The following is a 13,101-nucleotide window of genomic DNA, read 5'->3' as shown; positions in this document are numbered from 1 at the left end:
ACAAGGCTAGTGCTTCCTCACTCATGAATGCTGATCAGTGGATCCAGCCACTAGTTTGCTAAGTAAGGAACAAGGCTTCAATGGCAAGACCTTGACCGCAGCCCCCACACCACCTTAAAAGATGTGTTATTCAGGGTAACATCTTCACCACTCCCATTGATATTCTGATTCTACCCTCACCATTCTTGACAGCTGGGCTGGCCAAAACTTCCACCAGGAGTCTGTGTCCCATTTTTGACAAGTCTGAAGAAAGATTTCATTATCAACACCTAACTCCTTCAAATCCTAACCATGAGGCACAATAGGGTCAAAGATAAGGCTCTCTTATGTAGTACTGTTATACCTTAACCCCTAATTATTCTGGGGTGGGGCTGGCACTTCCTATATTACACAACTCAAAAGCTCCAGACCACAAGTGTAGGATTTCTCTCCAAAATCTGATGTCCAATGCTGCATCTTTGTACATTCCCCCGGCATGCATCTGGACCCCCACCAACTGCTACTGTGCTCTGTGATTCTTTCCTAACGAACATGAATTCAGCAACCAAGTATGTGTGCTGCTTTGCTGTCTGCCTTGTTGGCCTGGCATTAGCACAGTGCTTGACATATAGAGGCACTACATGTGTATCTGCTCAACATTTTATCTAATTCATAAACAGATAGATGGACAAACCAGATGAGGTAAACATCCTTGTCTCATTTTAAAAGGGAAACAAAGCAGAGTGATTGATTAACCTGACTGAAGTGACACAGTGTATTTGGTGGATGTAGGATTTGAATTCAGGTCTACTAGATCCCACACTATTTATTCCAGATCACTATACTCTACCGCAACTCAGGGACTTCCCTAGGTGTGCTAGGCCCTAGTTCCATGGTAAAGAACAGTAACAGTAATTGCCTCCCTTTTAAAAACCCAGGCACTGTAATAGGTACTTTATTTATGGGGTTAAGTGAATTCCCTCTAAGCCAACTATGCCAGAGTAATAATTCTAAACACTAGAAGATTGAAGAACTCAAGGTCTCAATAATAACATCTACCCACCTCACCTCAGACTGGTTAGAAATTGGGCACTGACTCTGCTGGTGGCAGTTTCAGGTCACCCTAGCTGTCAAGTAGAGAAGGCAGCGGCAGCAACAGCAGAATATAAACAAGGGCTGTAAAGAGTCAAATATGTCACCAAGATTTCAAGCTGGGAAAGTATAAATTGAATAAGTGCAGTAAACTCTCAAGTGTGAATTTTTCTGATGATGTAGTATATAATCGGACTTTACTGGTAAGTGGAAAAGGTAAATTCCAAAGGAAAGTCTGCAGTACTGCTGTGTGTAGAATGCTGTGATACTACCATTTAATAAACCCCACTGCACTCCACGTACTATGCTGCATGCTTGGTATGTATTACCTTATTTTTAACTTCCAAATTTTTAAGAGATGACCATCATCACCATCCCATATGAAAAAAACTGAAGGTCAAAATTTTTAAGAAAACTGCCCAAGTCACATAAGTAATAGAACGAGGACTGAAACACATGAATGAAAAATTGCCTTTCTACTTAATAAGCAGCCTCTACACATTATGGGGAAGCCTCAAAACTTTTCATCAATATTTTCCTAAAAACTTCATAACAGATGCTCATTTTTTTATTCTCCTGGAACATTTTCATAAATGATAGTGGAATACATACAAGGAGGTCATCATTGCTCTATACTTCCTCCAGTTAATTTTTTTGCCCTTGATACTCATATCCAATGTCACTCACAGAACAATAAGACTCAGATTCATTTTTAAAGAATCCTTCAATGAGCTGCACTGCAAGACCAATCAGCTTCAGAAGAAATGTCACCACACACAGAACGTACAGATTCTGAAAGGAATTCCCACTCCCACTGGGTTCCATGTGAGCACAGTAAAGCAACATAGTCTGATTCTGCTTGGTGAGCTCTTAAAAAGGCCCAAGAGGAAGACACAGTAACTGTCCCCCAAAAGGACATTTTTTGTGTATGTGGAAGAGGAAAATCATATTACCTTTAAGATAAAGGCTAAAACAAAGGCATATGGACCTAATATAATCTAAAAGCTAAGAAATTAGAGGCCCCAAGGTAGAAGGAACTCAGGCAGAAAAGTCTTCCCTTATCACCTGACCTGAGCTAAGGGAAAAAGGGGAACTAAGGAAAAAAAGGGGAAAGAAGTCTACCTCCAGCAACCAAAGAGAGCCCCAGGACCCACGGTAGAATTCAGGTTGCAGACAGATGCTCAGCCCTCACCTGGTAGGGAAAATTCAGTAATGCTGTCAGTTTCCCCACGGACAGTTTGGATGTTCCTGGAACCTTGTTTTAGACAGAAGGAATGTGAAGATGGGGGTCTCAGGCACAAGCAGAGCAGACAAGCTCGATAGAGAACATAAAGGTTTTGGTTGAGATGTACATTTCTTAAGTTATACCCAAGGAGTAAGTCCTGCAAAACACCCGATTTGCTCCCTGCCCTTCTTGCTCATCATTATGAAAGCAATTATAAATAAGAATTCCCAACTAGATCTCTTTCATATTTTCCTACAAAAATAGCTTCAACACATTAATATTCAATAAAGAATTATCAGGAATGTCATTTATATACATGAGAAATTCACAGACTTTGTATGTTCAGTTCGGACTCATCTAACCTCTGGGTAAGTCTATTTCCAAATGTTTGCATCTCAGTTTAACAAAATTATTAATAGTTTCAATATTTAAGACATTACTCTTCAGAAACAGCTATTCTGTTTCAAAATGAATGCCAAAAGGTGCACTAATACTTGTTTCTCATATTTGCAATTTCTACCCTTGAGGTTATGGTGATCTAGCTATGAGAACATTCTATGAAAAGGTTTTATAAACTGAATCAAACAATAAATCACCCACATTGATGAGAATAAAGTTAGGAGAATTATTGTCAAGATTAGAGTGTTGCAACTCAGATACTTTCTGGATAGACAACATTTTGAGTAGCCATTACATGCTGGTGCTGTGCTAAGCTCTAGTTTTCATATTAAACTTTTGTTATGAGGGATTTTAAAATCATAACATGAGATGCCAATGTGTAGACCACAGAAATTTCAGGTGTTAAACACTGTCATTTTTGCTTAAAATCTTAAGAGAACATTACAGATTCAGCTAAAGTCTACCACTCATCCCATCTTCCTTTCCTCCTAACACCAAATATCCTGACTTTTGTGTATTAATTCACATTTCTGTACTTTTACGAATTATACCTATCCTTATGCAATTTGCCTTTTACCTCCAAGTATTCTGATATTTACCTATGTCGATACCTGTGAGTCTGGTTGATTCAAATTAGCTTTTACACAGGACTCCATTACCTCAGTTGAATCCTCTTCAGGTAGACCGCTTCTGCTTCTTAAAGACACTCAAAAGATACCTATAAGGCCAAATTTTTTTGTATACCTCGTTGTGTGCATGTGAAAATTTCTCTAGGTCCTCTCCTTGAAGTGAAATTTCTGGATCAAAGAATATGCACCCTCCAACATTACTAGGCATTGCCACAATTATTTTTCTTGCTGTTTTTTCTTATATTGATCTCTAACCATTCTTTGGAAGTTATTTCAATGCAAATAAATTCTTCCAATCTATGGTTTTATATTTTTCAAGTGTCTTTTATCATAAAAACATTTCAGTAATGATATGGAAGATTTTAGCAACATTTTTCTTCTATGTTTGTGCTTTTTGTCTTAAAGAGGAATTCTCTACCCCAGTGTGATACATTTCTTCTTAATTTTCTTGTATTTAAAAATTTTCCTCTTCACATTTACATGTTCAAACCACCTAGATTGTGTGTGCTGTTAGAAAAACTCATTTTATCTTTTTGCAAAGTCATTTAAAAGATCCATCCTTTCACCATGCCTTTTAAAGCTATCTGTGTCATATATCATGTTTTCGTAACCAAGTGGGCCTGTTTCTAGGCTATTTTGGTCTACTAGTCTTTGTTGAGAATACACAGCTTAAAGCTTAAATTGTTAGAAATCTGTAAGAAGTCAAAGGGTATGCATGCTCCATTACTAGGCATTGCCAAAATGATTTTTTCCTGTTTTTTCTTAAATTGATTTCTAAGCATTTTTTTAGAATGAGTGAGTAGTCCTAACTGTTTTTCAGAATTGCTTTGGTTCTTCTTGCTCTTTATTTCACCATGAAAGTTTCAGGATTAGCTAGACTTCCCATTCATCTTTTTTATTTACCTGTTTCTTAATAATTTGTTGATAGTGAAATGAAGCTACTTTTTTTTTGTTTGTGGTTCATTAGCCAAATCTTTTACTTGGCATTCCATTGCTGATCAACACATATAAATGGTATTATTAAAAAAGAGGGGTGAGGAGCTCTGTGGAAAAAAATCATATTGTAATTTCCCTTGAAGTTGTATTGATTTTCCAAATTAATTTGGTGAGGCTGAGAATAGCCATGATAAAAAGTTTTCCCAACCATTTCATGCATTGACTTTTATCTAGTCTTGTTATGTCCTTTAATAAAGATTAATAATTTGTTCCATAAAGGTCTTACCCATTTTTGCTAGATTCCAGGATTTTTTTGTTATTTCTTACATTTGGATTCCTGGGCCACAAACGCCTTTCCTGTAAATTACCTACTTTACTATTTTGTAAACAAATCATGTTTTTAGAGTTATGTATGTCAGTGTTACATTCACATCTTTGTTGTTCAGGTATTGGTCTGTTTCCTCCAGTAGTTACTATGCTGAACTCGGATCCTAATATTTTAACCTAATCCTCCGTTCTCTGGTTGCTAGAGTCCCTTGACTGTATAATTACCTTCTCTTAGATAAATCGGGGAGTTCCATAGGTATTGAGTGGAAAAGGTGTTTCTTGCCCTGAACTTCAGGTGAAAAAAAGGAGACTGTTACATCCCTCCTGAGTCACCATGGAGGAAGCCTCTCTGATCTTTGTCTACTCGAGTCCTTTGCCCACCTTAAGATATAGAACCCTCAACCCATTCCCTTGCCTTTCTGCACAGGAAGACCCAAGTCTCACACTAAGTTGAGATCCTCAGATGTTGAACTGCCAAGCTCTCTCAGGGATTCTCGGAGCTTCTGATGCTGCTCACATTTATGTAATTCCTCCAGGCTTACATAAGGGAATAAGCCCGGTTCTTTCCACAGAAGCCAGCAGCTGGTTCTAGAGCCAAGAACAGGTAGCTTTGGAGTTAATAATGGAAGTCATTAAGTTCTCCAAATCCACCACTGGTATATTTTCTAATGGTTTCTTAATAATTTGGTGGTGGTTAAAATAAATTTAATTGATATTGTCTGGTCTCAGTTTTGCAGATTTGTGGTTGATTGGCCCAATCTTTTGGGGAACAAGGGAACAAGAAATTCTGCAGATCCCCAAAGAAAAGGCAAAAAAAGGCAAAATACGGCCAGCATTATCCATTTGCTTTTGATTTACGAGTATTAACTTTCTCTATGTAAGCCTCTGATTTAGGTGGTTTTTGCTGCTGCTGGTTGTTTGTTAATAATGGCAATACTGAGATTCAGTTCAAAGACTCCCTTGAAATCTTAAGAGTAGCATACACCAATTCCTCCTACTCCCCCTTCCCCCCCCAAATCTGATTTGGTCAGAATGATCCATTTTTCCATTTAGGTGGGCAGATATTTGTAAACAATCTTAAAACTGTTTGCCTCATTTACCAGAAAAAACTGAGCAGGGAGGAAAACTTTAGCAGAATTTGCACTTGGAAATATAAGACCAGTACGCAGATTCAAATCATGCTTTTAAACACTTGTTGAAAGAAACGTTAACAATTCCAAAACGAAATTAAACGAGTTTTAACTTTTTCCTCTCAAAAGCATAAAAACTATGGGAGAGGAAGTAACAGGAAAGTCTCAAAAGATGAAAACAGCTCTTCCTCATACTAGTCCTTGGGTAGTTACCATAGAACAGGATCTTCTTTTCGAAGACGAATTTTGGTCCCAAGTCTGGTTGAACTTAGTATCTGCTCCGGCCTCCCCCTCTCTCCGAGCGGCTTCCTAGGCGGCCTCCTCCTCTGGGAGCCCGGCGGCTCGACCGGCTGTAAGAATCGCGCGGCGGAGGGCAGCCCCTTTCCAGGGACGGGGGCAGCCCACGATCGGCTCTGTCGACCCGGTCGCGGCCCCTCGAGTAGCGGTCGCTCCTGCCTCCGCCGTAACTGTCGCGGCCACCGTAAGCGTCGGGCGAGCAGCCCCGGTACTCGTCGTAGCGGCCTCTGCTGCTGTAAGATGGCGGGGGCCCTCGGGCAGAGTTGCCGCTGCGCGGGTCCCCGTAGCTCTCGAAGGGATCTCGGTAGGAACCTCCGCTCCCATGATCCGCATAATCACGGCCGCGACCCCCGTAGCCCTCTCGGTCGCCGTAGCCTCTCGAAGGGAAGTCGTCCCGGGCACTGGAGTGGCCGTAATCGCGATAGGTGTACTCTCGGGGCGAGGGAACGAAATCCCGGGAGTCGCGGGTGCTCGGGTAGTCACGGCTCGAGTAGCTGTCCCTAGGCGAGTAGCCCTCCTCCCAGGGGCCCGGGTAGGGGTCCCGGCGTGGGGGCAGCGGCTCCCGGCGAGGTGGGCCCGCATAGCCTTCTCGCCCACGCGCGGCCGTGGCCCGCCCGCGCATTCCGCCACCGCCGCTATTGCGAGTCGGGCCCGACGGCGCGGCCCTTTTGGGGGAAGGGCCGGCCCTGCGCGGCGGGCCGCGCTTCATGGGCATGGGGGCCCTGGACGACCGCATGTCGAAATCTCCCGCATAACCGCCATCGTCGGCGGACCCACCCCGGGAGGGAGACCTCCGAGGGCCAACGCCACCGCCGCGGGCCCCGCCGAAGCCCCTCGGGCGACCGCGGCTGCGAGATGGCGGCAGCGGGCCCCGCCGGCCACTCTCAAAGGCCGGTTTGGTGGCCTGGGCTACTTTGATGGCCTTACCATCCAGGGACTTGCCGTTCATGTCTCTGACGGCGGCCTTGGCGTCGGCGGGGCTTTCGAAGGTGACGAACGCGAAACCTCTGGACTTGCTGGTTTCTCGATCTTTCATCAACAGCACCTCGATGACGCGGCCATACTTGCCGAACTCGGCCTCGAGGGTCTTCTCGTCAATTTCGGGGCTAAGCCCGCCAATGAAGAGCTTTCCAGGACGATCTGCTTCAACCATGTCGGCGGTCAAGCGGCCTGTGGCGGTGGGAGGCAAAGAAGCAGCGTCGGTCGTGGCCTACGACTGCTCACTCAGGACGGCTTTTACCGGTCGGGCGGCTAGTCGTCGTGGAGTTTAGAACCTCAGTCACTGCGCGCAGGCGGAATGCTCCAGGTTGTGTCGCTTGGGACTGGTTCCCGCAGGTTGCCAGAGCTCCCGCTAGTTGTGATTGGTGGGCAGGTTAGGGCTCTTGCTAGTTGTGATTGGTCGGTTGGGCTCTTGCTAGTTGTGATTGGTCGGTTGCCCCAGGACTGTGATCCTGGTAGGGGAAGGTATGCAGTTTGGCGACCTACTTTACCCTTTCTCTGAACTTTATTAACCTGGCCCTGGTTCGTTTTTAAAGTTTCCACTAAAGATCGTGAAAAAACGCTAGGTTAACAAAACTGTTTTCCCCATTACTGTTAATTAAAATTATAATGCATTATAATCAAAGTTACCCAACCCACTTTTAAACGAAAAAAAGTTCTTTAAAAAATGAGATTACAACTCAAAAGTTTTAACATACACTTTGTACCTTAGGTGTATTTGACTTTTTGCCACAGGAACAGATGACTTGATAGTGTACCTTTGGTTGGTGGAATAGGAAGAGGGACTCGTTCGTTCTTTGGATATACCGTTTTCTTCGTTTTCCAATCTTTGAAGGGCTCAGATATGAAATGTTGAAACGGCCCTTTCAAATAAAGGTGATATGGCACAGAAAGTCACGTATGACAAAAAAAAAAAGGCAAAGCACGACAGCAGTTGGACAATCATCAAAGTAGAGCCTGAGCAAGCATAACAAACTGAAGGCATCACTTCTTCCTCTTCCAAGAGGATAAAAACTATTTTGCGTTCACTCCCCAAAAATGTATACAATTCAGATTTGTTCTTTATAATATTCTCCGAAGTGTGAGGAATAACTTGGTGAATGCATCTTTGCTTGAGACTTTAACATTTAAAAACACTTTAAAAACTATATTTAATGCAATTTGAGGCTGTATTTTTAAAACATAGTATAATTTTTTCAAAGGTTGCTATAGTGAAAATAGTCATGAGAAGTCTTTATGTGTATATGTGTACACATCTTACATTGGTTTATTTCAATGGCTGTATAATGTTGAGACAGGTATGAAAGCAGACGTTTTTATGATGTCTCAGACTTCAATGGGGATGCTTTTAAGGTTTTAATGTTTTTTACCATGCACGAATAGAAGTTAGAGCTAAATGCATCACATCAGTTCATGTGGTAAATTGCAGTAACAGATTTTTATTATTAAATCATTGTATTACTTAGGTAAACCTGTTTGAGATGTATTCATTTTTAAATATAGATGATTTTTGTTTGTTCATACTTAGAAATTTTACATTTCTGAACACAAAGGGTATTGCCCTATGGTTTTTTTCTCATACTAGGGAGATTTTTGCATGAATTTTTTAGTTTTTCCAATTTTTAAAAATTTCTTCAGTTAATTTTTGTAGGATGCACGTTTGTAAGAGTTATCTATTTTTGTTTAATTTGAACATTTATTTTAAGTATAGTTGTTTTGCTTTCTTTTTTATGTCTTATTAGAAGTTTATGTTTTTCATAGAACAAGGCTTTTTCTTTGCTGATCCTGTTTTGATTTTATTTGCTGCTGTTGCCTTCCTTCTTCCCATATCATCTGGATGAACAGCTTGTACATTTTTGTTCCAAATGTTTAGGTAAGACAGTGCATTGAATTTAAAAAAAATATTTCTTCTAATTGTTGTATCTAAGCTTAAAATTTATTCTATATGGACTAGTTAACAATATGTCCTGAGCTGGCATACATAGTGCGTTGTTCCTTGGTTTTTGTTTTAGTTTTAACTCAATTTAGTAAATAGACATGACTTTATTTTGAATTTATTCCAAGAGTTCACAGTTTAGTCATATACAAATCCAGAAATTAATATGTATATTTGAAGATAAGGAACTTAGTGTTCTAATTTTTTAATTCTCTGTTTAAATTCCTAGTTGTAACAAGACTTTTCTTTAGTCCAAACAATAGGACTGTTATATTGCTTATAGCCCTTGAGCTTTTTTAATTTACCAAGTACAGTTTACATTCAATATTATTTTATACTAGTTTCAGGTGTATAGCATAGTGGTTATTAGATATTTATGTAATTTAAGTGATCCTTCTAAGTCTAGTACACACCTGGCACCATATAGTTACTACAATATTATTGGCTATATTCCCTATGCTGTACTTTATATACCCCCGACTATTTAATAACTGCCAATTTGTACTTCTTAATACCTTAACCTTTTCACCCTCACCCTCCCTTCTGCCAACCATCAGTCTTCTTCCCTGTCTCTATAACTGTTTCTGCTTTGTCTATATTACTCTTTAGATTCTACATGTAAGTGAAATCATATGGTATGTGTTTCTCTGACTGGCTTATTTCCCTTAGCATACATATTATCATGTAGGCCCATCCATGCTGTTACAAAAAAGTAAGATTTTAGTCTTTTTTATGGCCGAATAACATTACATTGTGTGTATGTACCACAGCTTTTTAATCCACTTGTCTATTGATGGGCACTTGGGTTGCTTGCACATCTTGACTGTTATAAATAACACTGCAATGAACATATGAGTGCATTTATCTTTTTGAATTAGTGTTTTGGATTTCTTTTCTTTTTTTTTTAGAGATTTTATTTATTTATTTATCTTTAGAGGGGAAGGAGAGAGGGAGAGAAACATCGATGTATGGTTGCCTTTTGTGCATCCCCTGCTGGTAGTTAGCCTGCAAGGAACTGGCCTGCAACCCAGGCATGTGCCCTGACTGGGAAATCAAACCGCGATCGTCTGGTTCGCAGGCCCGCGCTCAATCCACTGAGCTACACCAGCCAGGGCTTAGTGTTTTGGATTTCTTTGGTTAAATACTCAAGAGTGAAATTGTGGCGGTTCCATTTTTAGTTTTTTAAAGAAACTCCATCCTGTTTTCCATAGTGGCTGCACCAATTTGCAGTCCCCTATAGTACACAAGAGTTGTTCCCTTTTCTCGATCTACATCCCTGCCAACTCTCCTTTGATGATTTATTGATAACCATTCTGACAGGTGTGAGGTAATATTTCATTGTGGTTTTAATTTGCATTTCTCTTATATTTACTGACATTGAGCACATTTTCATGTGTCTACTGGCTACCTGTATGTCCTCTTTGAAGAAAGGTCTATTCAGGTACACACTGCCAGTTTTTATTTGATGTTAAGTTATATGAGTTCTTTATAAATTTTGGATGTTCATCCTTTATCAGATGTATCATTGGCAAATATCTTCTCCCAATTGGTAGGCTTTCAGTTTTGTTGGCAGTTTCCTTTGCTATGTAAAAACTTTTTAGTTTGAGATATAGTCCTGTTTGTACTTTCATTTCCCTTGCCCAGGGAGCTATATCTGAAAAAATATTACTAAGAGCAATGTCAAGGAGTTTACTGCCTATGATTTCTTTTGGAGTTTTATGGTTTCATGACTTACATTTAGGTCTTTAATCCATTTTGAGTTTGTTCTGTTGTGGGATGCCCTGGTCCTGTAGAGCTCTCCCAGCTGTGCAGGAGGAGAATGAGTCATCCAGGACACAATCTGTTGTTCTGGTGGGAAAGCGGGTGGCAATTCCCCCTAGTGGAGAATGCCCCGAGCCCTTCTCCGCAACGGCTCTTATTGGGATGGGTATGCACAGGGTTATACAGCATGCATGCAAAGCTCATGGATCAAAGTCTAAAGGCCACAGTTACAGAAAACAGATATTATCTATAGCTAACAATTGAGGAAACTCAGAGACCTGCCTCAGGTCAGAGTCTGTTAGATATGCTGATGCCAGAGGGTGGCCAAGACGTGGTTCATGAGATTAGGAGTTGACTCCTTTATGCTTTCAATTTAAACATCCGGTTTATATCGACAGGGCTATACAAAGCAAAGCAAGCTTCAAAGGGTATAATGCATTCTTTAAGCCTGATTTCCCTTGGGAGCCCTCGGTGTTAGTATCCGTGTGGTGCCTGCCATCTGAGTTCCCAGTGTTCCAGTCCAGACTTACGGGCCTCTCTTAAGGCCTGCTCGAGCAGGGCTACAATTTCCAATACCACACAAAGTGGTCCCCAACATTCTAGTTTATAGTGTTAAGATGGCGGCCTAGTTTCATTTTTTAATACCGTGGACTTAAATGAACTGATAAGAATGATTCTTGCTTTTATAATTTTCTATATAAAATGTTAATGGTGCTTGATCTTTGTTTTCCAGACATAAATTGTTTTCTCTCCTAAGTGTCCAAGGATCTATGGCAATTTGGTAAATTATACCTTTGTAAGCGAAATTAAAACATTTATCTCTTCTGCCCTGGCTGGTGTAGCTCAGTGGACTGAGCATGGGCCTGTGAAGCAAAGGGTGGCTGGTTCGATTCCCAGTCAGGGCACATGCCTGGGTTGCAGACCTCTCTTCTAGGTATCATCTGTGACAAATGTTGGCCATATCCCTCTTCTGTGTAGGTATCAGCTCCAGTAACATTACATATACATTTTTACATGACTGCCATCTGCTCCTTCTAACTGCCATGGTCCACTCTTGTCTCCATCCCTACCACATTGTCTCAGGGGCTATTATACCACCTCAGAAGTTTTCTTATCTCCTACAGACAGAGAGGAAAAAAATGACAGAGTTTTTAGTGGACTAAAGAATGCTACAGATTTTTTGATACTACTTCCATCAAGCATCCAGAAGTGAACGCCCTTGAATCTGACTGGCCTGTACTGTTTTGACCAATGGAGTAAGACTGAGTGACTTTATGCCAGTTCTGAGCCTAGCTTTTAAAGAATTTCACAACTTCCATGTGACCTCTTCAAATCCTGAACTCCCATCAAAGAACTTTATTTTCTCTGCTGGAGAGACCATGTGGGGAAGCTCTAACACTGGAGGGAGGAGGGGCCCAACCCAACCCAGCTTTCCAGCCTTCCTCTCTGAGGTACCAAGCTCATGGGGAAAGTCATCTTGAGGCTTCCAGACCAATTTGGCTGTCAGCTGAATAGCACCAAGGGACTCCAGTTGATATTCATGTGGAGCCTAAGAAATGCTTAGCTGAGCCTTTTCTGAATTCTAATCCACCAAGACATGACATACAATGAGTGGTTATTGTTCGAAGTCACTTATGTTTGGGGACTGTTTGTTACATACCAATAAGTTACCAAAACTTCTTTTTTAATAGAAAATTCTACTGCACCATGTTTCTGTCAAACAGAGGAGCCTTTTTTTCACTCTAACCCCTATAATCTTTGTCTCCTTTATCTTCACAATAGGCTACAGAAAGTGGTCACTGCAGAAATGGACTCTGATCTCTAATGACACTAGTGATTCTCAAATATTGGTGCACCAAAGAATTCCCTGAGAAGTATTGGAAATGCCACTTCCTAGGACCCTCACCCAGACAGTCTGATGCAGTAAATCTAGTATGTGGCTCAGGAATCTGCATTTTAAGAAACAACCAAGTGATTGTGACACCAGTCCCAAGAATGCACACAGAAAAGCATCCAACAAAACATACCAGAGACGGCGAGGCTGCAAACTAAGCCGTGGTGTTGGGGATGGAGAGAGAGGAAAACAAGGTGTTCTTCCCCAGCCCCATCCTCCAGATGCATTTCTAGAGTTCTCACACATGGATCTTAAGCTCTGCATCCAATTAAAAACATCATGGTACACTTTCCACAGAGCTTTACAGTTTCCATTTTATTTTCGCCTCCCAAACTCCTCTGTGAGGTAGAACAGACATTTTACAGAGAGTGATTAACCTATATCTAACAGACATCCAATGCAGTGTGGCTGGGCACAGCGTATCTAAAGCAGAGAGCCCCAGACCTTGTCACTCTGAGATCTTTCTTTTACTTTTTCAAAGAACATCAAGTTCTTCA

The 13,101-nt window shown here is 41.1% G+C and overlaps 1 protein-coding gene across 1 annotated transcript; it reads right to left on the bottom strand.

Moving 5' to 3' along the window:
* Positions 1-5,985: 5,985 nt before the first annotated feature.
* On the bottom strand, positions 5,986-7,167 carry RBMXL2 (RBMX like 2). Its single transcript, XM_037067012.1, has one exon. The coding sequence runs from the start codon at positions 7,165-7,167 to the stop codon at positions 5,986-5,988; it is 1,182 nt and encodes a 393-aa protein (XP_036922907.1).
* Positions 7,168-13,101: the final 5,934 nt, after the last annotated feature.

This window comes from Sturnira hondurensis, unplaced genomic scaffold (genome assembly GCF_014824575.4).
Source record: "Sturnira hondurensis isolate 20B ecotype Veracruz unplaced genomic scaffold, ASM1482457v3 Scaffold0016915, whole genome shotgun sequence".
Classification (NCBI taxonomy): Eukaryota; Metazoa; Chordata; class Mammalia; order Chiroptera; family Phyllostomidae; genus Sturnira; species Sturnira hondurensis.
The sequence above is the reverse complement of the archived record's forward strand: the minus strand, read 5'-3'. Positions and strand labels throughout refer to the sequence as shown.

Coding starts and splice junctions, on each gene's coding strand:
- RBMXL2 (XM_037067012.1), bottom strand. CDS start 7,167: ATGGTTGAAGCAGATCGTCCTGGAAAGCTCTTCATTGGCGGGCTTAGC.